The sequence below is a fragment of the Euwallacea fornicatus genome, chromosome 18, assembly GCF_040115645.1.
Source record: "Euwallacea fornicatus isolate EFF26 chromosome 18, ASM4011564v1, whole genome shotgun sequence".
Lineage (NCBI taxonomy): Eukaryota > Metazoa > Arthropoda > Insecta > Coleoptera > Curculionidae > Euwallacea > Euwallacea fornicatus.
The window spans coordinates 2,581,333-2,608,214 of record NC_089558.1 but is presented as its reverse complement, the minus strand read 5'-3'; the positions used below and the strand labels follow the sequence as shown (position 1 = coordinate 2,608,214).

General features: G+C 36.9%; 7 protein-coding genes across 14 annotated transcripts; 3 read left to right on the top strand and 4 right to left on the bottom strand.

Annotated features, from left to right (window-relative positions):
• Nucleotides 1-229: 229 nt before the first annotated feature.
• Nucleotides 230-6,841, bottom strand: LOC136344988 (zinc finger protein 91-like). Of its 3 annotated transcripts, XM_066292936.1 has the most exons (6): nt 6,759-6,841; nt 6,281-6,573; nt 6,118-6,191; nt 5,338-5,475; nt 5,071-5,281; nt 230-4,983 (listed from the first exon to the last, which is right to left on the bottom strand). In XM_066292936.1, the coding sequence occupies exons 4-6, from the start codon at nt 5,408-5,410 to the stop codon at nt 750-752; spliced, it is 4,518 nt and encodes a 1,505-aa protein (XP_066149033.1). In that variant the 5' UTR covers nt 5,411-5,475; nt 6,118-6,191; nt 6,281-6,573; nt 6,759-6,841; the 3' UTR covers nt 230-749. The 3 variants fall into 3 exon arrangements, with proteins under 3 accessions (XP_066149033.1, XP_066149032.1, XP_066149034.1); XM_066292935.1 differs by lacking the exon at nt 6,118-6,191; XM_066292937.1 differs by lacking the exon at nt 6,118-6,191 and having other exon boundaries at nt 6,399-6,573.
• Nucleotides 6,842-6,993: 152 nt separating this feature from the next.
• AP-1-2beta (adaptor protein complex 1/2, beta subunit) lies at nt 6,994-14,732 on the top strand. 4 transcript variants are annotated; one of them, XM_066292943.1, is made up of 15 exons: nt 6,994-7,139; nt 7,196-7,326; nt 7,743-7,913; nt 7,970-8,150; nt 8,201-8,341; nt 8,400-8,620; nt 8,678-8,755; nt 8,812-8,886; nt 8,942-9,067; nt 9,118-9,281; nt 12,775-13,101; nt 13,156-13,531; nt 13,597-13,707; nt 13,763-14,173; nt 14,228-14,732. In XM_066292943.1, the coding sequence occupies exons 2-15, from the start codon at nt 7,219-7,221 to the stop codon at nt 14,492-14,494; spliced, it is 2,757 nt and encodes a 918-aa protein (XP_066149040.1). In that variant the 5' UTR covers nt 6,994-7,139; nt 7,196-7,218; the 3' UTR covers nt 14,495-14,732. The 4 variants fall into 4 exon arrangements, with proteins under 4 accessions (XP_066149040.1, XP_066149042.1, XP_066149039.1 ...); XM_066292944.1 differs by having other exon boundaries at nt 7,019-7,139; nt 7,187-7,326; XM_066292945.1 differs by having other exon boundaries at nt 7,003-7,326; nt 8,207-8,341.
• On the bottom strand, nt 9,387-11,493 carry Spt-I (serine palmitoyltransferase subunit I). The gene is made up of 4 exons (XM_066292947.1): nt 10,886-11,493; nt 10,562-10,758; nt 10,170-10,503; nt 9,387-10,118 (listed from the first exon to the last, which is right to left on the bottom strand). Exons 1-4 carry the CDS (start codon nt 11,151-11,153, stop codon nt 9,712-9,714), a joined length of 1,206 nt encoding a protein of 401 aa, XP_066149044.1. The 5' UTR covers nt 11,154-11,493; the 3' UTR covers nt 9,387-9,711.
• Nucleotides 14,733-15,576: 844 nt separating the features above from the next.
• Nucleotides 15,577-16,140, bottom strand: RpS27 (ribosomal protein S27). The gene is made up of 2 exons (XM_066292951.1): nt 15,987-16,140; nt 15,577-15,893 (listed from the first exon to the last, which is right to left on the bottom strand). Exon 2 carries the CDS (start codon nt 15,891-15,893, stop codon nt 15,639-15,641), a length of 255 nt encoding a protein of 84 aa, XP_066149048.1. The 5' UTR covers nt 15,987-16,140; the 3' UTR covers nt 15,577-15,638.
• Nucleotides 16,141-16,215: 75 nt separating this feature from the next.
• ND-49 (NADH dehydrogenase (ubiquinone) 49 kDa subunit) lies at nt 16,216-19,114 on the top strand. The gene is made up of 8 exons (XM_066292946.1): nt 16,216-16,422; nt 17,061-17,283; nt 17,337-17,538; nt 17,592-17,779; nt 17,836-17,999; nt 18,141-18,334; nt 18,396-18,597; nt 18,764-19,114. Exons 1-8 carry the CDS (start codon nt 16,340-16,342, stop codon nt 18,891-18,893), a joined length of 1,386 nt encoding a protein of 461 aa, XP_066149043.1. The 5' UTR covers nt 16,216-16,339; the 3' UTR covers nt 18,894-19,114.
• Nucleotides 19,095-20,419, bottom strand: LOC136344995 (uncharacterized). The gene is made up of 3 exons (XM_066292949.1): nt 20,252-20,419; nt 19,740-19,871; nt 19,095-19,647 (listed from the first exon to the last, which is right to left on the bottom strand). The coding sequence occupies exons 1-3, from the start codon at nt 20,284-20,286 to the stop codon at nt 19,116-19,118; spliced, it is 699 nt and encodes a 232-aa protein (XP_066149046.1). The 5' UTR covers nt 20,287-20,419; the 3' UTR covers nt 19,095-19,115.
• Nucleotides 20,420-20,599: 180 nt separating this feature from the next.
• On the top strand, nt 20,600-26,742 carry LOC136344989 (serine-rich adhesin for platelets-like). Of its 3 annotated transcripts, none has more exons than XM_066292940.1 (7): nt 20,600-20,768; nt 22,206-22,248; nt 22,305-22,368; nt 22,421-25,381; nt 25,441-25,569; nt 25,627-25,776; nt 25,829-26,742. In XM_066292940.1, exons 1-7 carry the CDS (start codon nt 20,733-20,735, stop codon nt 26,001-26,003), a joined length of 3,558 nt encoding a protein of 1,185 aa, XP_066149037.1. In that variant the 5' UTR covers nt 20,600-20,732; the 3' UTR covers nt 26,004-26,742. The 3 variants fall into 3 exon arrangements, with proteins under 3 accessions (XP_066149037.1, XP_066149038.1, XP_066149036.1); XM_066292941.1 differs by having other exon boundaries at nt 20,606-20,773; XM_066292939.1 differs by lacking the exon at nt 20,600-20,768 and adding an exon at nt 21,704-21,990.
• The last annotated feature ends 140 nt before the right edge of the window (nt 26,743-26,882 follow it).

The window sequence follows — 26,882 nt, the reverse complement described above, 5'->3', positions numbered from 1 at the left end:
TAAAATTTGAGAGCAGAATGATGCTCGAGTAATAATAATTTCTTTTACTTTTTATATGTACAATTTTATGGAATGGCAGGAAAAAACTTGAAAACAAATTTATATATTTGTTTAAAAGATGCGGTTGTTTCAATTTGGCACTACATTGCTAGGACGTTCTTATCTTATTATTAATTAGTCTTTAATTGGTTAATAAAATTAATCGATTACAAAGAAATAAAACACAGTATCGAATAATAATAACCATTTAATCAACTTTGTCAATTTACACCTGAGTTGATCAGTTCTAAAGGCAACGTAAGGTAAATTAAAAATGATCTTAAAAATTGTACCGCAGATTATGAGTCAAACATCGCATGTCCACATTAGTTTTCGTTTACCTAGAGGTAGTAATAATTAAAAAATAAAGTATAAAGCCAACTTACACAACAGAGGCGAAATGAGCGTGTAACTTACTGCAACTGAATAGCACAAATGCCGGACAAATGATTTACTAGAAAACGAAGATATTAAACTTCTAGTAAATAATGAAGCCTGTAAATCCTATAAATTTGTTCCTTACGGAAAATCAATAACGGCAAGTAAATGGTAGCAGTAAATAGGCCAGCTGTTTGCTCTCTATTAGGTTTATCTTTAAAATACCATGGGGAAATTAAAAATATTTGCCTAAAACATACTAAACAATAATAAACTTATGTCGAATGCTTCACCAAATACAATATATACTACTTCTATATACAAAAACCTCCCTATGCATTGAACCCCGGGTGGCATTCCTTCAAATGCGCACTCAAAGCCGTTGGAGTCGACTTAAAACGGCATTTTGGACACTGTTGAATCGGGAGCTTCAACACCTCATGAGACTGTTTATGGCGGTCGATTAAATACTGCCAAAAGCTCGTGAAAGAGCAATAGTTGCACTTGAACATCTTCACAGACTTCATGTCTTTGATCACTTTCACTTCCACGGTACAATTCTCGCTATGGTTCTTTAAATCTGACGGTCTGTAAGTTGTGAACGAACATCTGCTGCAACTCAGAGCCACTTTCTGAGGCGTCTTAAACGGCTCGCTTTCATCTGTACGTTTCGGACACGTGTTTTGGTGTGTGCAGAACATGTTGGACGTGCCTTTGAACTTGCAATAAACACACTGCATGATCGGATGATCATTGCTCAAGTGAGATGATTCGTGCCTCTTAAGGGTTTCTCTGCCCGTGGCCAAATAGTCGCATAAAGAGCAGTTGAAGCGCGAATTCGAGGGGCTCAAAACTTCACGACTTAGCTTCGGTTTTTTGCTTGTGTGGCTCTTGTTCGAGCTTTCACCGTCGGTTTTCTTGAAATGTCGCTTTCTTTTGTGAACGTTCAGCTTGATTCTCAGAGGAGTAGAATAGGGACATTTGTCGCACTGAAAGTCTGAAAATTCTGCTTGCCCGTCCGAATTCTTCCTCTCGGGAGATACACTCGCGGCCGCTTGGTTTTTCATGTTCTTGGGAGATTTGGCCTTGGCACTTTCCCGAAGTTTCTCGTTTCTTTTATGCTCTGTCAGATGTTGGTTCAGCCTCACAGCTGTTGAGAACCCAGCCACGCAAATGTGACACTTAAATTCATGCTTTTTTTCTGAATCATGCCCTTCTTCACCGATGTGTCTCCTCAGGGCTAGGCTGGTCGACTTAAACGCACAAGAGGGACATTTGCTGAGAACGTGGTTTCTTGAATGGCTTCGTATGTGGCTACTTAGTCCGCTGGACGTCAGGAACTTCGCTGAGCATAACGTGCACTGGATACTGGGTGTAGGTTTGGCTTGTTCCTGGACGACATCCTCGTTAGCCGATTGTCCGTAGAGGGTTTCATGGATTAAAAGGTGCTTACGCAAAGCTTCTGCCTTACCAGACTTAAAATCGCAATGGGGACAAACCTCCTTGTCTTGTATGTATCGACTGCGTCTGCTTGGTCTTTTCCTTTCTGATTGAGTCAGTGATGGCCCTGACCCAAAACTGTGCTTATCATCTGATTTTACGCTGCCATGCTTCTGGAAGATATGTATCCTTATCTGAGAATTTGTGGATTTAAAGGGGCAGTTAGGGCATGATTTGATTGGGATATTATTCTGATGAGATTTCATGTGATGTATGCCATCAACTTTCCTCTTTGCCGTATAAGAACACTCCGCACATTTCCACAAATTTTGCTTTGCACTATTGTCTGCACCCAGAGTTCTACTTCTAGAGGTATTTTCGTAGGCCCCTTCCCGGCTATTGAGCTGTTTTCCCTCACTCTGCAGCCTCTGTTTGCTTAGACGAGCCGACGTTCTCACAGGCTTTTTTGGTTCTTCATCAACCTCCTTTTGAATAATCAATGGAGGATTTCGGATTCTTTCTGTGTCTCTACTTGCTCGTCTATCTTTAAGCGGGCAATTCTTCGAGTGTCGTCTCAGGCAGCTTCGATTCGCGCGATACCCGCACCTACATTCCAAAACTGGCTGATTGGTATGAGATTTAACATGTTTTTCGAAATTGTGGAAATTCGGACCGTTGAACGAGCATTGAGAACATCTATACACTTGCGTGGGACTAACGTGCATGGGTTCCAATTGAGGAGGGCTGTCGGAGAGTGAAGGTGCTAATTGACCCCCCTGTACTTCTTTTCTTTCTTGCTTTTGAGGTGACTCCCATGTAGAGCAATTACTCACCAATTGCTTTTTCTCTAGCGAGTGACCGGACTTCAGATAGTGCCGCCTCAAAGCAAATGTATTACCGGCAAATTCACAACTTCCGCATTTAAAAGTGGGCATGTTGGATCTGTGGCCCTTCACGTGCTGCTCCAACTGATGTGAGTTGCGATTGGTGTAATCACAATGGGGACATTTCTGCGAGTTCTCTTGAGACTCGGGGGTCTTCTGTCTAGGATGCTTGTTTTTTACGTGCGTATTTAGCTTGATTCTCAAGCTGCTGGAGTAAGTACACTGAGAACATTTAAACAGTTTTGCTTTGGTCTTAAACCCTGCCGGCTTGCGAGGGCCGCTGGAGCAGTCCTCGATTTCAGGGGGTGGGTCGTCACCGCTTCTCAACAAGTTTGTCTCAGGCTTCTGAACTGCCGGCTTGTGAAGAACGTCCGAGTAGTCTTCAATTTCAGGCGGAGAATCAGCTACAGAGCTAGAAAGATTTGCACGTAAATTTTTCCTCGGACAAATCTTTACGTGGAGAGATAGAGGGCGCGGGGTCGACTTATAATCGCAGGTGAGACACTGCAGCATCGGTTGAGTTTTGTGGCTGACCTTATGACGAGCAACGTCACTTGAGAACATAGACTCATAGGAACATTCTTCGCATGAAAAACGTCCGTTTGTATTTCGCGAAGGCCTAAGATCAGTCGCACTATGGCTAGATTTCACATGACGTCTGAGATCCGCGATACTTTGACCAATGAAAGCGCACTTATCACATTTAGACACAGGTTTCGGTTTCTCCTTTCTTTCAGTCTCATCCATGGGTATTAGGGCTGGAATTTCGTCGCCTCGAATGTATTCATGCGCTTCTTCTGTAGACACTATCCTACTATCATCCCGCGACGCAGAGTATGATGATTTGTCAAGTCCCAGCTCATTCCCATGAATCTTTTTCTTATGTGCCGCCAGTGCACTCGAAGTACTCCTAAAGTCGCAATACTGGCACTGAATGATTGGAGTATTCATGAGGTGCACCCTTTGATGACTCCTCACTTTGCCAAGGTCGTTGGAGTTATAGGAGCATTTCGGACAATAATGAGTATTTCGCACGTTCTTATAGATTTTTTCACCCTCACCCTCGCCTTCGCCCTCAGCCAAGTGCAAAGCAGGTGGGCCACTGTCTACAAGTTGATTCACTGAGGCTTTATGTTTAATTTTATGAGCCAAAAGGGCCCTTGAAGTGGAGCGGAACTCGCAAAGATCACATTGTTCCAATGGCATACCACATGCATGTAACTTCTGATGCGACATCAAATCATTTTTGTTTCTTGTTGAATAAGAACATAACTTGCAATGATGCACTTTCAAAATCTTTGTGGGATTCACTTTAGCGGCGGGCTTAATTTGAAGACTTTCCTTTTCAGTAGAATACTGTTGACTGATGTAGAATTTCTGCCCAGGATGAATGTTCTGGACATGCAGATAAAGCGCATGTTTGGTGTATTTTTGATTGCAATAAACACAGTTGAAAATTTCCTTGTTATTTCTGCGGTGGTTCCGTTCGTGGTCGTTTAAATTCTTTTGCTTATCTGTGGTATACGAGCACACAGAGCAAGAGTAAGTGGTGTCCTCTAGCAGTACACAATCATCATTAGTGTCTTCAATATTGACAGTGTCAGGCGTCTCACAATGGTTATCATCAGCAGTAATAGTTATACTCAGCTTATTGTTGTTCCCAGTTCTACTGCGTATTTCCAACAGCTTTTGGTAATATGCCATTTGATTTGCAGGGTTGTATTTGTCACTTTGCTCTAAAGATTGATTGGTGCTTGCCACACTTCTCAACCTCACCTCTGTATTGTCCATCCTCTCTGGGTGAACACCCTTCAAAGAAACTCCAGAACATTTCTTTCGGCTTATACATGAAAATTTCCTTTCATACTGCACTTTAACCTTCAAAGAATCAACACTATTGGAGGCTGAGACTGACAAACTTTCATCAAGCTGTTCTCCGGGCTGATTTTTGGTTAACCTGGCACTACTGGGAAGAGCATTTGGAGTTGAACTTGCTACTGGCAACAAGTGGTTGGCTGGAGTGCGCTTGTAAGTTCTTGTAATATTTTGAAGAGAAGCATTGAAAGCTATATTGGTGTTGATGTCATCATAATTTTCTATTTCAGATGGTTCTGAAGGTGGATTTGAGAGTGTAATGGCTGCAGGTGAAACAGTGCTTGAACACTGATCTTGATGGGATGCAAATTCTTTTGGGGGAAAGCCAGATTTGCAATTTTGACATTTAACAGTGGTCATTTCAAGTCTAAAATAAATAACAAGATGTTAAAATCTGAGCAAATATTCAGCATTCATCAATTCTTCCCTTACTTAATTGAACTGAAAAGCTCACCTTTCTTCTGCAACAGTGCAAATTTCTTCCTCACATGTGTCCTCCCCCTCCTTGACAGTCTCTACACTTAATATTACAGGGGCAGTACTTTCAAATGAACTATATGCCTCTGTTTTGGCATAGTCATAGTAGGTTTCTAGTAAAAGAGATGGTGGCCTGAATATATCCTTGCTTTCATCATTGTCAGTTATAGTTGTTTCCAAACCAGATTCTGAAACAAACTCAATGCTCAGGGACAATATTCAACAATAATAACATTAAAATTACCCAAATCCTGCATCGTTAAAGTATGGTCTTTGAATGAAATATCACAGTCAATATCACAATCGATTGCCTCCATGGCTGATTGTGGATTTGATGATAAAAATAGAGTTAGAATTTCTTTAGGGATTTGTACTTAGTCATCTGAAATTATAAAACAGGTTAAGGAAATTAAGCATTTTAAAGTTTGAGGATGTTGATTTGGGCTAACTCTAAACCACAAGCATTGGATACATTGTCTATTTTATTATGCCTCACAATTAAAATGACAACCTTACTGTATTGCTATGACTTTGAAGCAGTATGAAAACAAAGCTCTTTTGATTCCTTTTTTCACATTCACTCTGCTGAGTGATACTTTACTTGATATTTTCTCTTTGAACCTAAGAAAAGTGTATTAGCAAACGAAAGAATTTACTCTAACTGTCTGAGTTAGTTACGTGGATGAACTTTCAGAAAGCTACTTTGAATAAGTCTTTTGAAAACTTATATCTTATACAGCTTGTACTTTAATAAGCTATTTTGAATATTAAATGCACCCAAGAAATGGATCTACAGTAAAGCTGCTTATGCATCAAGGTGGTAGCCACATATACTAATTAATCTATGGTTATGGAACCTTATTTTAACGCTGATGAAAGGAAAACAAGACTAGTAGATCCATTAAGAAATCTGTTTACTTAAGCAAAATTATTAAATGGATACTTGCTAATACCACCAGTTAAGGTGATAAACTTATGTGATCATGCAGTAACCTTCCTTTCCTAAGAGAAATGGGAACATTACCTGTGTTATGTTTATTATGGCTTTCTAATGGAAACCAAACTTTTTTAGAATTTCCTCCTGATCTCAGAATTCAACTGTAGAATAAGATGCAATTAAATCAAGGATGGGTTCAATTTATGCATTAAACATTAATTCAAGTCATAATTAATTTGTTGATAGTTACCTTTAAACGCAAATTGAATTTTTCCTGGTTTTTTTACGTTTTTCAATGGATTCTATGCCAACACGCCGCCAAAAGCACTAACAAACTACAAAAAATCAGTCAACACTGTAATGCACACCTTTTCAAATCAAAAGTCCCTAAATGGAACACGAAATGTCAATGTCAGACAAATTCCCCACTCCATTTACTCCTATATCTGTCTTTGTTAAAAGGACTATTCATCGTATTTTTGTTAGGCCGGTCCTGAACCGCCAGGAGAAAGGACCAAGCAGGGGAACCCCAGTTCTACAAGCCTAACACGAGATGTCTGATGGGTGTGGATGTGAAGTCCAAAATGAAAATAGAGTACAATACTCGTGTGTTTGCTGATTTACGTTTGCTTTATTTTCAACAAAATGTGCATTCGTAATTTTTCACTACTCATAATTTTTACTATCAAAATCATAAAAAGAACTGGTTTTCTTATAAAAACACTTACTGCCCAAAATACAGAAAAATTTTCCACTACATGATGAATACGTCCCTTTGACTACCATCACTGGGTCGACATCAAGCATATAATATTCCTGACAGCCTGATTGACATTTCATTGGAAATGACTGAAGTTGAATTGAACAAGTATTAGAATTTGTCTATCTTCGTTTAAATTTCATTTAATAAAATGGAACAAGAATAATCGAAACTTAAAATGACTTTTAAATACACGAAACTCCACTATGATGATGTGTGACATTTTCACCGACTATCCAAATCCAACTATCCAATCAAGAAACCAAAACACCCCAATTTACTTAAAAGTTAAAAAACTCGGATAAGTTCAATTTTATTGCATAAGTAAAGGGAAATTATTTGAACACTAGTAAGTTCTGTCGCATACCTTTACTATATTTGAAATAAATATTGAAGTATTTTAAGGGGTGGGTAGCTGAACAAGAAAAATGACTGATTCCAAGTATTTCACTACCACCAAGAAAGGGGAGATTTTTGAACTGAAGTCAGAGCTGAATAATGACAAGAAGGAGAAGAAAAAGGAGGCTGTAAAAAAGGTATTTGAAATGAGATGTTGGAAAAGTCCTGAAAACCTACCTTTCGCTAATTTTTGAAAATAAAGCCTGGGATATAAGTACAAAGTTGTTGTTGAAGAAGAACTACACACTATTTTTAGTTATAAATAACTGAGGATTCTATGCACTCTTTATTCTGAGCTCAGATAAATTTTTGAAATCACCAGGGTATTCACCCTACCTCTACATATACTCACGACCTTAACACGTTGTGAATTTGACCTGTGTGTATATACAGTCTTTTTAGAAAAGTTTCTGAATTAACTAACAAGTGCCTTTGGTACTCCACAACATATCTGTGCACATATCTAAATATAAAAAAGACATTTTGTCCTTCCTACTTGAATATATTCTTTGGGTAACCCACATAACCACTGAATGAATTTTGCAATTGCTAGGTAATTGCTTCCATGACAGTAGGGAAAGATGTTTCAGCCCTCTTCCCTGATGTAGTCAACTGCATGCAAACTGATAATTTAGAGCTCAAAAAACTGGTTTACCTTTACTTAATGAACTATGCCAAATCTCAACCAGATATGGCTATCATGGCTGTAAACACATTTGTCAAGGTAAGCCTCTCTAATGATTTTTGCATTGGATGTAGTATCTTTGTTTTTTAAACTAGGATTGTGAAGATCCAAATCCCTTGATAAGAGCCCTGGCAGTGAGAACCATGGGCTGCATACGTGTTGACAAGATCACAGAATATTTATGCGAACCCTTGAGGAAATGCTTGAAAGATGAAGATCCCTATGTTAGGAAAACTGCTGCAGTCTGTGTAGCTAAGTTGTATGACATTTCTTCAGGTATATAATTGTTTCAGTAACATTGCCCTTAAAGACTGCTCTACTGATAGTTATAGGCTTAGTTGAAGATCAAGGGTTTCTGGAGCAATTAAAAGATCTGCTGAGTGACTCCAATCCTATGGTCGTTGCCAATGCTGTAGCGGCGTTATCGGAAATTAATGAAAGCAGCCCTACTGGACAACCATTAGTTGGTAAAACTCATATTAACCATTATAATATGCTGGTTTTTTAAGCGCATTTGTGGTTTAGAATTAAGCACTTCGACGATCAATAAATTGCTAACAGCTTTGAATGAATGCACCGAATGGGGTCAAGTATTTATCTTGGATTCTTTATCAAATTACACTCCTAGAGATGACAGGGAAGCCCAGAGCATTTGCGAGAGAATTACTCCGAGATTGGCGCATGCCAATGCTGCTGTTGTTCTATCGGCTGTTAAAGTTCTTATTAAAATGATGGAGATTTTGCAGGTGAGCAAAACTAAAGTAGAAATTTATTGGGGCTGATTTTTTTTGCTACATATTTAGGGTGACGTCGAGTTCTGTAACACTCTAAGCAAGAAACTGGCACCGCCTCTAGTAACTTTGCTAAGCTCTGAACCTGAGGTGAAAATTTACTTCTACTTCTGGATTACTTTATTTACAATTTTGAACTTTTATAGGTGCAATATGTTGCTCTTAGGAACATCAACTTAATCGTCCAGAAGAAGCCTGACATTTTGAAACATGAAATGAAGGTATATATACTGGCCTGCTTATAAATTTAAATTAATTTCCCTGTTTTTTTTTCAGGTGTTTTTCGTTAAATACAACGATCCCATTTATGTCAAACTGGAAAAACTGGACATTATGATTCGACTCGCTTCTCAAGCTAACATTGCTCAAGTCCTCAGTGAACTAAAAGAATATGCAACTGAAGTAAAATTTAATATCTGAGTGTTACGTTCTTCTGATGGTTTTGTTTGCAGGTTGATGTCGATTTTGTAAGGAAAGCAGTGCGAGCGATTGGACGATGCGCCATCAAAGTAGAACCTTCAGCGGAACGATGCGTATCGACTTTGCTGGATTTGATCCAGACTAAAGTAAACTATGTCGTGCAAGAAGCAATTGTTGTTATTAAGGATATATTCAGGTAAGCTTGTAAGAGACTTTTTTTCATCAATGAAGTGAGTCAAATTTGAAGATTATAGTGGAATAATGTAGGATGAGGGTGAAGAGGTACCTACAAAAATACAAACCAAATTAATAATTTTTTTATTAATGCAGAGAACTTAAATAAATGTTGACCTTTTATTAATTGGGAATCGCATTTAGTATTAAACAATTCGTAGGACGATAACCTGCCACAAATTACTTTTTGCACTTCTCGCATGCATTATTATTATACATCAAAATTAGAATGTCAACATGTTTACCTTCAATTTTTTTTATAGATAAATATTTCAAAATTATATGGCTACAATTAATAATATGGTAAGATTAGAAATCATTGCAGTAAACTATAAATTCGTCATTAACTATTACTAACAATACTTACAAGTTTACTAAAAATATTACCAATTTTAGTGTGTAACAACACTATCTTTATAAGCATCTCTCAATATTCTTTCAATATTCTGATATCTTTTTACATTATCAAACAAGTTAACATTAAGATTAATCAACAGACAATCTTGCTTTAAAATGAAATGCAATCCGTTCTTCTTGCAATATTCATGGATCTGCCCCAGTGTGGCCTGCCCAGCATTGAACACCTTAAAAGGACACAAAGGATCACTTAATACTTCATAACCAATTTCAATGAGCATGTCATGAAAATTTTGAGATAGTTTTCTCAGTTTAAGATGCGGTTTTTGCTCTAATAAATTTATGGATTCAATGCAGGCTTGTACTAGAAAAGTTGGTAAGGAAGCCGAGAAAATATAGCCACTTCCTGATAGGCGTTGGTGTTCGATTGTCATGTGTGATCCTACAAGGAAAAATTTTAATATGTAGATTATCAATTCTTATATGAAATTACCTGCGCAAAATCCCCCAATAGATCCAATGGCAGCCTCTAAAGTAGCAATAATCATATCCAATCTCCAGGGCTCAATGTTAAAGTGTTCCAATAAGCCTTTTCCATTCTCCCCCAATATTCCAATAGAATAAGACTCTTCCAAAAATACTCGGATTTTATGTTGTTCAGCAATTTGAAGAAATTCAGGAAGAGGCAGAATTTTCCCAGTTTTCCAAGAAACGCCTTCCACAACCAGGAATTTTCTTGCTTTCTTTTTATTTTCTTTTTCCTTTTCTATAACTTGTTCCACTGCTTGTGCAAAAGTTTCAGGTTTTTGGTGATCAAAATAAATGACCTAATGAAAAGATAAATTCTAATCAACTGAGCGGTTTTATTGGACAACTGGGTCCTACCTCACTGCGAGCCATTTGAAGCCCTTGCTGGATAGCTTGGTTGCAATTTGTGTCAGTAAACACTATGTCATTTTTCTTGCAGTAGGCTGCTACTGAACTAGATATTGCAACAAAACCATAGGAATAGACAATGGATTCCTGCATGCCCAGAAATTTTGCTAATTGTTCTTCAAGTTCAAGATGAACATCAGTTGTACCTTAAAAAACTTTGTGTTATCTAGATAATAATGCAGAAAAGCGCATATAACACACTGAATCTATTTACAATACTGTCTGAACATTTATTTTACTTGGTTGTGAAACTGGTAAATTCTTCAAACTCACCATAGAAAGCTCGAGGACCACATGTCCCCACCCCATATTTCCTCACTGTTGCCTCACATCTCCGTTTTATGTTCTCGTTATTTAATATATTCAAGAAATTGGTTTTAGCCAAATCAATTGTGTGTTTGTCTTCGCATATTGCAGGTATTTCGATAAGTTCCTTATTTTTAAGAGGTTTCTTACACTTGACGAGTGGTTCTGGTGTAAAAGCGGCTAAGCGTTGGACTAATAAATCCTCGTGGATTTTTTCAGTTTTTCTTGAAGGCATTTTCTGTTGATTATCGACTAAACTTTACAGGACGCACCACTCCCTAATTTCAAAGCAAATTTCTGGCTACTTTTGAAACAACGCGTGACTTAATTCTGTACGGAAAAGTCGATGTTTGTTCTAGGAACCTTCCTACGATAAAATATGTATAGTGGCCGTTTATTGCTATTTTATAGTGGATTTTACAAATATTTGTTTTTAAGTTTGAGTCATTTGTTTTACAAAATTGGGTTATTAAGTTGGGTTCGATTAATTGAAGTTTGACGTATGCGTCTGTCAAATTACAGTTCGGAAAGGAGTACACCGAGTGGGTTTGACTTCACGGGGGCGGGTTTTACTTCGGAGAGGCGAGTTTTCTTTTGATAGCACGGTTTTTTCGTTAAGAAAAAACCATTTCCCCAACGTTATCACTTATCTCAGTTAACATATATTTATGTTACTTTTATTTTTTCTGCAACCTTGGTTATAAATAGTTCTCTAATCGCTCAAATGATAGAATAAATTGAAATCATATCAGGAGAACTAGAAGGCAAACTACAAAAATGGACACAAATGATTCACTATACTTCGTCGAATCTCGTGACACCATTGCGCTTTTTCAATTTTATTAAGATAATAGGTTCTTTAATTATTGTCCTTTGCGTAATAAAAAATTTGATATAACGTAATATTAGCATATTATTAGTCTATTAGATAACATATCATAAACCGTATACTGAAAATATGCAATAATTGAATATTTTTATTGTTATTACAGTATGTACAGTGACTCGCATTAATATTCGGACACTATGGTATTTTTAGAAGTATTAGGTTTTTTGCTAACTTATTCTTAATCAACATTATTTATTGCATAATCTTTGGTTACAACAATGTTTCTAGTATATATAAATACATTTTTGATCTTTTAAATTTAATTATATACTAATATATATATATATAATATGGCAACGTCGTAACCCATTTAAAAAATGTTTAATGTATTTTCCTTCTAAATTAAGGTTTCATCAAATGGCATAAAAAAAATTATCGGTTACTGTTTAAAAAATTATAACTTTATGCTGCCCAGCGAAAACGGAACACTCTGTATAAACAAAAATATTATTAAATTATGCAGCTTTCCAATATAAATTAATACTGTACTAAACATTTCATATTGATATTTATACAACGACACCAGGAACCAAGGCCGGAGTAATGGCGAATCCTGTATATACTAGAAACATTGTTGTAACCAAAGATTACGCAATAAATAATGTTGATTAAGAATAAGTTAGCAAAAAACCTAATACTTCCAAAAATACCATAGTGTCCGAATATTAATGCGAGTCACTGTATACGTAGGTGACAACGCTTTTTCGGTTTTTGTATCTTTAAAAGTAGAAATACCGGCAATAAAATGTTAAATGATAAATTGGAAAAAGGCTGGGCATCTCTTATTTTTTCCCGTCGAATCGTTTGGATGCACACTTTTTTCTTTATTAGAATTCCCTATGTTAAAAGAGCGCCTTCCACTGACAATTCGGTCTGTACTAATCATCGAACACATCAGTCCTTAAGTCTTTGATATTTTGCGTTATCACGGCTGTTGACTGAGATTACATATGCGATTTGATTTCAGGAAATATCCGAACAAGTACGAAAGCATCATCAGTACTTTATGTGAAAACCTGGATACGTTGGACGAACCCGAAGCCAGAGCGTCCATGGTATGGATCATTGGAGAATACGCAGAAAGAATCGACAACGCAGACGAACTTCTGGACAGCTTTCTTGAAGGGTTTGCCGATGAAAACGCGCAAGTCCAATTGCAACTACTGACCGCCGTCGTTAAATTGTTCTTAAAACGACCTCAGCACACTCAAGGGCTAGTGCAGCATGTACTGAGCTTGGCCACTCAAGATTCTGATAATCCCGATTTGAGAGACCGAGGATTCATTTATTGGAGGTCTGAACTGTATTTGATGACTTGAAATTTCACATAATTAGAATATGGGTGTAGGTTGTTGAGTACAGATCCCGCAGCTGCAAAAGAAGTGGTGCTAGCTGATAAACCGCTTATCTCCGAGGAGACGGATCTGCTAGAGCCTACACTATTAGATGAGCTGATTTGCCATATTTCGTCTTTAGCCAGCGTTTATCATAAGCCTCCCACGGCTTTTGTTGAGGGTCGCAGTGCGGGGATAAGGAAGACGTTGCCTGCTAGGCAAGGCTCAGATGAGACTCACGCTCCTGAAGCCACGGTGATTCCCAACCAGGAAAGTCTTATTGGTGATTTGCTGTCTATGGATTTAGGCGGACCTGCAGTCCCTGCTCCAGCGCCTATTGCGGCACCCACGAGTAATGTTGATTTGCTTGGCGGAGGTTTGGATGTGTTAGTAAGTTGCTGAAGAATTGCAAAATTTACACATACACTGTTCTGACAATTTATTGCGAATCTCAGTTGGGCGGAGGAGGACCTGATCTTTCTGGAGGAGTAGCCCCATCTACCACCGGTCTCCTAGGTGATATCTTCGGCATTACAACCACTCCTACCATGTACACCCCTCCAAAGGTAACAACCTTGCACCTACACTACAACACATTAATCACATTAATTGAAATAACAGTCGCTGTGGCTGCCCGCTGATAAAGGCAAAGGCTTGGAAATCCAAGGCACATTCTCTAGAAGGTCCGGGCAAATTTATATGGAAATGATTTTGACAAATAAAGCCATGCAAGCAATGACCGGTTTCGCTATCCAATTCAACAAAAACAGCTTCGGACTCAGCCCTTCAGTGCCCATGAACGTGACCGCCCTGCAGCCAGGGCAAAGCCTGGAATACTCCTTGCCACTGGCAACTAGCGGACCGGTGCAGAAAATGGAACCTTTAACGACCCTTCAGGTAGCCATAAAAAATAACGTTGATGTCTTTTACTATGCATGCCAGCTGCCTATTCAAGTCATCTTCGTTGAAGACGGAACTTTAGATAAGAGGGTATTCTTGACAACTTGGAGAGACATTCCTGCGGAGAATGAGGTGAGTTTTTGGTTGCGTATCAAAGCTTTAGGTGCCATAATATGAGTTATGTAGGTGCAGTACACTTTGAACGATGTAAAAGGGTCAACAGATGCGATCTCTAATAAAATGACGCTAAGTAACATATTCACAATTGCCAAGCGCAATGTAGAGGGCCAGGATATGTTATACCAGTCACTGAAACTGACCAACAACATATGGGTTCTGCTAGAGTTAAAATTGACTCCAGGATTGACTTATGCGACTCTGAGTCTCAAATCCCGATCGGTGGAAGTTGCACCCTATATTTTCCAAGCCTATGAGATGATTTGCAAGAATTAACGGGACTCGCGAAGATTATTATAGACAATTTTCCAGAGTTATATGTTTAAATTATGCATTTGTTTACATATTAATTATTGTAGTATTATTTCATTGTTATAAGAAACATATGTATTGTGCAAGCTTGTAAAAGTGAGGTTTTAGTCAGTAGACCATAAGACCCTCATTCCTGATCTGTAAAATCATTGTATCTGCAGTCAAAAGTAAAAAATAAATCTCAATTTGTTTCAGCAATAAAGTTTAAGCAATTTTATTAAGGTGTAACCCAATTTTTGAATATAGAACATATTAGCCATTTTGTGCGTTTTTTCCACCAATTTCTGAGTAAGTTGTTCTGCAAAATGATTATTAGCTTTAAGGAACAATACACAAAATCACTAGAATAAACAAAAAAAATTAAGGAAAGTTTAGGAAAACTCAATGAACCAAAACATACAATGAAATTAATACAAATGGCAAAATAATAATGTAGATTTCCTTCAGCTAAAGGACATCTGTCACAAACAAACATCTATCTGTACAACCATACACTAAGCCATATAAAAGCCCAAAACCCCTACAAAGTACTTTTTCATGGCTGGTAGGGTACAAAGAATTATTTTAGGACTGTCATGTTTTCTCCCAAATGTTGAGCTGCTGAAATTTATTTTAGCATGAATGGCTCAATTTAAATTGATGAATTCTCTGTGCTTTTGAAAAACTCTACAAAAACTATTTAAACTTATTTCCTGACCTACAGCAAATATTTTTATGAAGAGTGCCACATTGCACAACATGTGAAATTATGAGTCAATGTTAGTCAGCAATTACCAAATATTTCACTCAAATGAAATTCTTCCTACTTACTGATTGGATAAAAGAGTTTTGCTTCAAATACATGACATTAATTAAATCACAGAAAATCAAAAAATGTTTCAAGGAGCCCTTGAATCTATGTTTATGTTTTAAGAATTAACAAAAACAAGTTAGTCCCAACATTTTGATAAATAAGTTGAAATTATATGTAACCCCAGAACTTGAACTCACACAAGCCTAGACTTGTTAAGAACCCACTAACTTGACTAATACAAAAAAAAGTCTACTTACATTTGTCCCCAATGAGAATTTATTAAAACAAAGCTTAATTACATAAAGAGATGAATACTTAATGCTGTTTACGCCTGAAACTGCATCCTTCTGTTAATCTAGCTTTGCCTCCAGTGGATGTGCACAGGATGGTGGAACATCCCTTGCAGGGTACGGCACTTTGTGCGTGCGAAAATATCGTCGAAATGGCATAGCACCCCGGACATTTCACGTCCATAAAGTAGCTGTTAGGGTGCTGCACCAGCCGTTTCTTTTTGTGAGCCCTTCTTTGGTGTTCCGGGCTGGGATGCAGTAAGTCAACGGCTAAAGGCATCTAAAAAGAGGAAATGGATACGCTTTAGCACAGGAACTTATCTAGGGCTGTTGGGGGGTAGTGATTATGCGGTTTTTGGTCATTTAAACTCACTTTTTAATCGTTTTTCGCTTTGAAATTTCAAGAAAATCTTGAATTGCACGTGGTGCTTCGGCTTAAGAACCATGCAAAAAGGGTATTTGACAAATGCTCTTAAACCTACGTTAATTAACGTCAAACTAGAACTGTCAATCGGAGATGACAAGATTGACTAGACGACACAGAATTCTTCTAACTACACTGAAATGGAGGAGCAAGAGTGGTGTGCCGATATCGGAGTGAGACAGAGAAGATAGATGACTGAAGGGAAAGAAGAAACACGTCAATTCAAGACAAGAAAATTAATATTTAAAATCTGCAAATATTTGAAATTTTTAACATAATTTTGTTTATTTCTCATAATAATAATGCAGGCGGTCTTTCGGAGTACATTAAGTCAACTACAGCCTAAATTTTTCCTAAAAAATGGAGCTGCTTTATTACATACAAGGTAATTTGCTCATTTATTTTGTTATGTAATTTTAGGTTATCGGCCCCTTCATCTTATTTTGAGCTCTATAAGTAAACCTTACCTCAATTCAGGAAGAATGCCTTTTATTAAATTATATAGATGGATCCTTGCAGCGCCCCACACAGTCGAAATCTTGGTATGACTTGAAAAGGTTCTTTGTAATGGAGTTCAGAAGAGAGGTAGAAGGCAGCTAGTACATAGTGTAAAACAATCAAAGACAAATGGAGATGTTTTTCTGATGCAGTCTTTACAAGAATACCCCCTGCAGTTCTTAAGGCTTTCCACCAATGAGACAAAGCAGGAACACAAAATTCATATTGAAAACAATAAATTGCAATTTTTTACAAATTTCTTGCAGACAGAATAGTTTTTGGTCATTGTTTGTGTTGGTTATTTCATGTACTAACAAAAAGTGGTACAGTTAAAACTGCCATGTTAATTAAAAATTGCAAATCTAGTATCTGAGATCATTTCATATATCTCAAAAAATGTCAAGCATGTTTCTTATATTATGTGTGTATTTTAACATATGAGTGAAATGAATTAATCAAATTATTGAACTCCGTTTTCTAACCAATATGTGTGAATAGCTGAACAATAAAAATACCATTTTGTAGCTATCAATCCAATGCTAAATGGTACCCCGATGAAGAATATTTTGCCCAATTTAAGGGTCCTGTAATGTATCCCGATGAAACCACCAAACACTGGGCCATGCAACCCTGGAATGGTATTAAAACTCCAATTGAAAAAGAGGTGAAGAATGTTACTATTAATTTTGGCCCACAGCACCCTGCCGCTCATGGTGTGCTGCGACTTGTCCTAGAATTAGATGGAGAGGTATGTAAGCATTTAGTGAGATAATAGACTTTGTAAATCTAATGCTTTCAAAGACTGTTAAAAGATCGGATCCCCATATTGGTCTGCTACACAGAGGAACTGAAAAATTAATTGAGTACAAAACTTACACTCAAGCTTTGCCCTATTTTGATCGTCTCGATTATGTGTCAATGATGTGCAATGAGCAATGCTATAGTTTGGCTGTAGAGAAGCTTCTTAATATTGATGTACCAATTCGAGCTAAATACATTCGAGGTAAATCAGACTCAAAGATAGATAACAGTGAATTGTAAAAAGCAATTTTATAGTGTTATTTGCTGAACTCACCAGAATCCTCAACCACATCATGGGTGTTTGCTGCCATGCTTTAGATATTGGAGCCTTAACTCCGTTTTTCTGGCTCTTTGAGGAGCGCGAAAAATTGATGGAGTTTTACGAACGAGTCTCTGGAGCCAGAATGCACGCAGCCTATGTGCGACCAGGCGGTGTCTCTCTTGTAAGTATTTTAAAGTCTAACTTGCTTTGAAGGGGGTTTATGGGGAATTTACTCAGGATATGCCGCTGGGTTTGTTGGACGATATTCATCAATTCGCCTTGAACTTCAATGAAAGATTAGATGAAATGGAGGATCTTTTGACTAATAATCGACTGTGGGTTCAGAGGACAGAGAATATTGGAATTGTTTCAGCCGAAGACGCACTAAATTATGGCTTCAGGTAAGTGTAATTAGACTTTTAAGTATTGTTTTGATAGCGAAGTTTGTGCATTTTTATAATGAATTGATTTATTGCCGTAATCACTAGTGAGAAATGGTTATTTGGAGAGTTGAATAATTGACTGTTAATGTATAATTTTAGTGGAGTAATGCTGAGAGGTTCCGGTATCAAATGGGATCTGCGTAAAACCCAACCGTACGACGCATACCATTTGGTAGAATTTGACATACCCATTGGCTCTAAAGGTGATTGTTACGATCGATATCTGTGCCGACTGGAAGAAATGCGCCAATCTCTAAGAATTATCGAACAATGTCTCAACCAAATGCCTGCAGGTAGATAATAATCAGAAAGAGCGTCCTTCAATAATGGATAATGGAACGTGGGAAAATTTAGGTGAAATTAAGACAGATGACTGCAAAGTCACCCCTCCGAGCAGGACTGAAATGAAAACTTCTATGGAAGCTTTGATTCATCATTTCAAGTTATTCACTCAGGGGTATCAAGTACCACCTGGGTCCACTTATACCGCAGTTGAGGCGCCTAAGGGCGAGTTTGGGGTGTATTTGGTTTCTGATGGCAGTTCCAAACCGTACAGGTAAATGTATTGTTAAATGTCAGTGGGTGTACGACACATCTGTGGAAGTGTCAAGCTCAACTAAAAACTATTGAACATATTTTGTCAATTGGCTATTAGAAAGGTGTTTGAACTCATGATTTTTTGTCATGAACATTTTTTTTTGGAACTTGAATCTGCTTTTTAGGTGTAAAATCAAGGCCCCCGGATTTGCTCACTTGGCAGCTTTGGACAAAATAGGCAAAAATCACATGTTGGCAGACATTGTCGCCATCATAGGAACGTTGGACATTGTATTTGGCGAAGTAGATCGATAAGTGTGGAATGCGAGAGATTTAAGCAAATTGTATATATTACTTGCAAAGAGGTTTTTAAAAAGCTACATAATTGATTCAAATTTTGCTTTCCAAGGATTAAGTGCACGCTAGAAAACTTTAATTTTTAAGTGTCAAAATCTTGTAATTTATTCCATGATAGAGATTCTTTGGCAGGAAAATTTATAATTAAATAAAAATCAATAAATTCTATTAAACTTTAATTTAATCTATATATATATAAGGAGGAAGCTTTAATTTGTGTCTATTTCTCAATTTTTTCACTTTATTAGTTGACCCACTTATTTGTTTAACAAATACAACATCACTATCACTGCTGCAGTCATCACTTGATATCCAAACCATGTCTGTATTTTTTTGTGAATGCTCACTTTTTGAATATTTATTTTGTGAATTTTTTCTATTTATATCACGCTCAGACTCAATGGAGGAGTCTGATTCACTGCCATTTTTATCACTTGAACCACTAATCTCAACAATTTGGCAAGAGTGTTCCCCATTTAGCCTCGATGATGGATTGTCTAATTGTGGACTGGTTTGCTGTAATGTTGCTTCATCTCCACTATCTTTAGCCTTCACAAAAGAAATGTTTGCCCGTAAAATTAAATGCCTTTTATATTCGTAATTTGTAGCTGAAGGTTTTCCTATAGCAGACTTATATACTCTTCTTTTCAATTTCCTTACTTTGCCATCTTTCAGGTAATCTTCTTTAAATGTGTCAACTCTTTTCGTTATTCTAAAATATTTTATTTCTGATATGATTTTAAGCATCAAAAATTACTTGCTACAACTAAAAACTTGGGCAATCTGTTAGGAAATTGTACTTACCTATTGTTATTTGCTACCAAGTGTTTAACTGTTCTTTGAAAAAAGTTTATGTTTGGTCTCAGTCTGGAGCTTTGATTTTGTAGTTTTCTTTCTCTGCGTTTGCTGTCTTTCAATAATTCTTTTACTACATCTCTAAAAATAAATATTTCTAGTTCAAAAAATGATTCATATATACCTGCCCATGCATGGACTAAACCCACAAAATATATCACTAGAAATTTTAAGTAGGAAAATTTCTATCACTCTCCAGAACTGCAGAGAACATCTATTTGTATTGCCTCTAGCAAGTTTACCTTTGTTTATTTTTAAGCAAGGGCAGCCTGAACAATGAACTAATGTTATACACCTTTACTTTTTACATAACAAAGACTAGACCCTTATTACAATTGACTTGGTAGACTATGGCTAATCAGAAATGAGTTAAAGTCAAGCCTGAGTAACGCAAATTTTAGTTAATTATTGGACATTTCAAAAAATCGAGGGGATCCAGTAATTATTTGGTATGCACTTACTCATCTGATATAAGGGATTTATAGTATTCAGACATGGCAGTCGCCTCTTTTTTTCTGTGCTTTTGGTGTATTTAATGTTTCACTAAATTATGGGAATCCTAAATAAGGAAAATTATTCTCATAAACTTCCAAAATTGTTTCTAATTTAGGTTAGAAAAATGAACGTTTTACCCGCTGATTTCTGTCATTGTCAAGGGAAGTAGTCACGCCTCATGTTCCCTTTCACTTTCTCCATCACTACGCCACAAGTAGAAGTAGATTGGACTGATGTCAGACATACTACGCCGAAGTTTTTAATGTCACTCATTATTGTCGCTTTGACAAACATTCAAAATTCAAAAAAATCATCTGATTTAAATAAAAAAAACATTCGTTAACGGTCTTTCATGCATAAAGTTTATGCTGTTTTTCTTTAAATTTTTGTTTAATGTTTTTTTTGCAAATGACTGTGGTTAAACCAAATACTAGTTAAATCTGAATCATGGATAAATCTACATTTAACAGTGCTGATAAAGAGGTAAAGTAAGGATGTCGTATAGTCCAATCCGCTCTGTAGGAATCCGTATTATATCGTTATCGTACCGTATATATATTTTTAACTTTTACTGAGTATAGAATAATAATTACTTTGTTTGCACTAAGGTAGCGGACCCTCAGAAAGGCCTATATTGTATATGCCATCTTAGCAAGCCCCTTTTTTGTTACAATCCTTTATGCACCCTTCGTCATTTTCCTATGTCTTCAATTTTAACATTAAAATGTACTGTGGCCCTATTCCAATAGGAGAGAAAGCCAGTTTTGAAATGTTAGAAATGTATACTGACAAATATGCTGCATATACTTAAGGTTATTTTTAACAGTTCTGCTCCTTCATACAGAAAATTTACTATTTTTCTTGTGGTTACTAAATGATCCTCATTATCCAGGGGAGATTTGTACAGTCCGTACTATTACATCCTTTCAATAAATGGTTTGACAAATTAGTTTGGATGGAATACATCAGATTATTATAAACTCACAATTTGAATTGCACTCTATGTAGATTAGTAATTTATAGAAATCATAATTTACAAAAGAGAAAGTAAATGTGCTCAGAAGATATTAATCTTAATTAGGTAGAAAATACCCCTGAATCATAGAGGAATTAGAAGTTCAGAAGTTGTAGGATAAATTGCAAAGGCAAAAAACCATCCACATCTCTAAGTTGCCTATTTCAGAGATATTTCTTTGTAGAAGGCAAAGGGTAACTGGCTATAAATAAATAGTCCCCCTTCATTAGCCTTCATTACCAATATCTTCATTGCTCTACCTGCTTTACAGCTATCATTCTGATACAAAGGGCAAAATTGAAATCTATAAATAGTGCCTCAACCAGTCTTTCTTTGAAACGTCAACAGGAAAAAAAACGACCACAATTTGTATATTTTTCTTTAAAACGTAAAAGCTTTCTCTTTCTCATTCCCATATCCATCCACCCTCGCGTTGCCTTCAGTCCAAATCGTTCCTCTCGGTTTGACTATAAATAGCCCAGTTTTAATCACCTTCAAGTTTAATGAACATATATTTCCTGTTTCTTATTCGGGGCTTTTACTCTTTGTTTTGATTGAAGTTTATACTGAAAGGTCTCCATTGCCACAGGTACCTCATTTTCATTACTCGATCGTTGTCGGTGATCAGCAGAAATTCGGTTCTAGGCGGACATGAATTTTGTTACCAGTATTTTTAAGAAGTATATTCGTGTAAGTTGCAGCATTATTTATTCAGTATTACAGTGAATAATTTTGGTCAGTTGCTCAGTTCCAAAGCAGGATAATCACTAGAAAACGGATCACGATAATCTTATATTGTTATTAATGTCCTCTAGAGAAAATAAAAGATTTAATGTTCCGCCTGATAAGAAATTGAATGATTCTTTGCAAGTGTTTATCTACTCAAACGTTTCACTTTATTTCAGAATGACGCTCAGGGTAAAGAGGAGGCAGCAAAACGCTTTTCGGGTAAACTATTGCTAGAAGGTAACTCCAGTTTTTGAGTTAAATTTTCCTTTTTACAGAACACATCCCACCAAAACCTCAAAGACCAATTCTAAAGGAAATCCTCCCCTCTGACGCTGCCAGGTAAGACTGTATATTTAGCAACAGGAAATATTTCTCTCAACCACCATTTCAGCGCTTCTTCCCAGGACCTCTCTAATACCGTAGCAGAAGAAAACAAAGAAATAATTTTCGAAACCGTAAACACCAGCACTGTCTTTGATTCGTTTATGAGCACTAGTGAAAGCTATGACCCATTTAGCAGCATCGTAATAGAGGGGACCGATTCTCATACTAGAAATTTAGAGGAACTCTCTTTACATGATTCTACTGCGAAGGAAGATATGTATTATTTGATGGATACTGTTAAGAAGTCTCAAAGCCTGATCAGTGCAGATGAGTCAGTTTCTGAGCCTGCAGTCCAAGAAAAAAGAAAATCAGATAATAAAATGAGTATGGCTTCAGAGTGCTTAGATGCAAGTAACACTCCTCTAGAAATATCCCCCCTAGAGCAAGCCCAATCTCCAATTCAGCAGACTATGGAGTATGCCAAATCTGATATGACGATTTTGGCTGATGCCCTCGGAGAAGTCTGCCTTGATTCTAGCTATGATTCTATACGAGTAAAAAGCAGTTCTAATTCCCGTCAATCATCCGAAACCTCTCAAATACACCGCAATTCGACATTCGACTGGGATATACCATGTAATCAGAATTTAAGACATAGCGGTTCCCTTTCTGTCAGCCAAAGTGAATCAACATTATCTGACAATAGTAGAATGGCGCCTGTTGCATCTTTCAATACTAAGCCACAAAAAGTTGCTGTTTCTGACCAATTAAAATCAGACCAAGAATTGGTCCAATTAAAAGCTGATGAAGGGAGTGCAAAAGAAATGAGATCGACGAGTACCTTTGTGCAAATTTCTGGAAAAATGAGTCTTTCAGAAGTTCAAACAAATACCACATTTCAAGCGAATTTTTGTGCCCTTGAAGAAGAGACAAATGATCCTCAACCTGCTTTACCTAATGTAAACAAACAATCTTTAAACGAATCAGGAAAGAAGGAAATGTTCATGGTGAATCTAAAGTTACGCAAATTTCGAGATAATGAAGCATCAGAATCTTCAGAAATAATCGAATCTACAAACAGCTCCGAAAATACTATACTTGGAAAGAGTTCTCTGCTGGAATCCACAAATACCAGTTCTATGTCACCTGGCACAAAACAAGTTACTTCAGAATTTTTAAACTGCTCATCAAATATTGCTGAAAAATTAAAAAAAGAGTCTGATAAGAGTCTGATGAACCCAGACCCATCACCAGAGGGTGTTGACAAATTAAAGGAAGACTGCATGATCAATTCGGAAGCGTGCAAATCCCAACCTATTGAGCTTAATGACAATCTGGGGAAAAATCCACTGAAGTCTTTAGATAATCAACAAAATTATTCAATCAGTTTGCAAGAAACCACCGAAGCTGCGTGTAATCATAAAGCTTCAGTAAATATCATATTCAACGGTAGTTATGGAAAAAACAATTCTGAACCAAGGTCCCCTATCGTGAACCATAGATCTATCAACTCAGAACACTTAGAAGAATCAAAAGAACTTAGTAGACCTGATAGTAACATTTGCGATCTTACAGAATCGCTTAACGAAATTCTACAAGATAATTTAAATCCTTTAAATCCACTAGAGCATGACCATCCAACTGAAGGAAAAGAATCCTCAAATGATAATTTGACCGTGGAATTTTCATCCGAACTATCTAAGAAACAATTTAAAACTCAGCAGCAAAATGACGCTTTAAATTTGACTCAAGAGAAACAAGAAGGGAATACCTCTGACGAGAATGTCGACACCACTAACGAATTTGACATCACACACAATATTGGTGATCTTGCTGAAATGGAAAATGATGTCGGTGCAGTAAATATTAGTCCCTCAACACCATTGAGTGATGCCATTCCTTCAAGCAATGAAGATTCTTCAAATACCGTTTTGAGTACAGAGTTGTCTGCCGAATCATACAAAGACGCTTCTGAGAGCGATCATCAAATTGAAACTTGGAATCTGCCTCAAGAGAAACTCGCAGAAAGTATATCTGACAATTCTGCAAACGCTACTTATAAATCGAACATCAAAGCTATTTGTGAGAACACAAGGTCAGAAGGCTCAGCCCTTAATTCAACATTTAATGCGAATGATTCAGTAGTTGAATTTCCCTTAGAAACATCCAAAACAAGACTCGAGTCAGATTTGCAAGTTGCGTCTTCAACTACTTTCAATGTAGCTATTATGAATATTTCATCAAAGAGTGTAAAGGAAATGGAGTCTAATAATATCAAAAATGACGAGAGTTCAGTGATTTATATTGCAGACGATTCCAATTCCGAAAAGGCTTTGGAACATCTAGCGAAAAGTATGAATCAAACTATTGATGTTGAAGTGTCTGCTATAGTTGAGGATGTGATTTCCGTTGATACATCTAGTGACAGCAGTGCCACAAGCAATTCCCTGGAGAGGGGTTCTTTATCCACTGGGGAGACTAAACTGGAGAATGATAAGACGGCCACCATCAGCCAACTGTTACCAGATAAAATTATTGATTTGACCGAGTCAGTCTCAACTGAAGAAGTTGTTGGGGAAGTTGTGACTGCAGAGGAAATTTCCATTAATCACGCTGAAAAAACTGAGAAAGATCAACCGCTAAGTGGCGACCTGAAGGAGTGCGTTGATGGCAAAAATGGTTTCACTCTAGCAAGCTTTGAAACTACAAAAGAAGCAAAACCACAACTGACCATTCCCAAGAAAATCCAATGCCGGCCAAATCTGCGAACCGTCAGGAATAAAACTCGAGTAATACTGAATCCATTGGTAGTAAAAGGTGACACCAATGCAGAAGTAGTCGAGGATAATGACAATACGGACCCGTTGGTGGAGCAATATAAAAAGCAGGAGGAGGAGCTCAGCAAAGACTTAGCAAGGCTGCAGAAGGAATTAGGGGCCATGCATGAGGATAATATGCTGAAGGATAAATGTATTTTGTCGCACGCCTTGGATAGGGAGGCGAATAAGGATAAAATTTGTAGATATAAGTAAGTAATTGAACAAATCGTCAATTGCAACAAACAATCTGTCCATTATTTTAATTTAGAGATGTGATTCAACAGTATGAAGCACAGCTAAAGAAACAATGCAGTGACATGTTGGCTTTGAAACAGGAATCCCAGAAGCTCGCCCATGATTTTTCTAGCTCTGAAATGGCCTTCGCTGACCTTTTCCGGTGAGCAACAATTGAGCTTTGCCATGAAAATCGCAGACTTAAATTTAAACATTTTAGCAAATACGAAAGGGCCAAGGAGGTTATCGGGGTATTTAAGAATAACGAAGCAATATTAATCGAAAACAACGAGATTGCTACCAGTCAAATTGAAGAGTTGGAAATCAAACATAAAGCACTGAAAACTGAATGTGATGACATTATTAAAAGGTAAATTTCTTGCAGTCTTAACGTCTGGACTTAACTGTATTTGACATTTTAGAGCACAAGAGAGGGTCAAACTCGAAACGGACCAGAATCAGCAGAAGATTATTAGGCTTCAAAATAAAGTAAAAAAATTGAAGATTGAGGCGTCGTCTCTGGATGTTGCGCTAAAGCAGAAGACTGAAGAGTGCGCGGCTTTGGCTGCGTTATGTGATGACATCACCAGCAAGTAAATCGAGTTAATTTTATATGTCGTGCACGTCGATACTCCTCCTTAAGTGCCCCTCAAAGGAGGATTATTTTGTCGACGAAAACAGTTTGTTTGGACATTCGCTTTTATTGTAAATATGTTTTATATGTGTGAGGTGGATTGTGTACTCTGTTTTTAATTTTTGGGAGTAACGCTTCACACATCAGATGTTGCAGTGGGCTTGCATCTTATTCTCGGTTAGAACTACTGAGAATAACATTCGCCTTTTACTAAGTACCAGTTACAGCAAAAGCACGTAAGTGCTCTATTCATTATTCCAAAGTCCGTATATTCACCATTATCATGAATTCCATATTTTTTGAATTTTATTTAGGAATAACTTCTCACTCACAAGTAGCGGTGAAATTGCACCCTATTCTCAATTAGAATTAACTGAGAATAACATTTACTCTTTACTAAGGACTTGAACTAAAACTCTTGTTGAGTGACAAGTGTTGTGATGTGTGAGGGGTTATTTCAAAAAATAAAATAAAAAATTCAATTTCGTTAGAGTTTTGTGGGGAATTATTCTGCTATAGCTTTCTTTTATATCTGCAACAAATGAGCTTAATTACACGACATATGTCGCCATCAGTGATTTCAAATAAATGATTGAAGTGAATAGGTTCTTCTGTATTCTCATGTTAAGTGTTTATAGTTTTGTTATTTATATTATGCTAAACTAAATCAGTTATTATTTTAAATAAACGAAGTTTTTAAGATGTGGTGTTTATTTTTGCTCTGCCATGAATTCCCTCGTATATAATCCGTAAACCCCAGAGTTGTCAAGATTGATACATTTTTTATTATTTGTATTCGTTGTATACATTGTATACACTTGCTGTATGTATGCGATAATTGT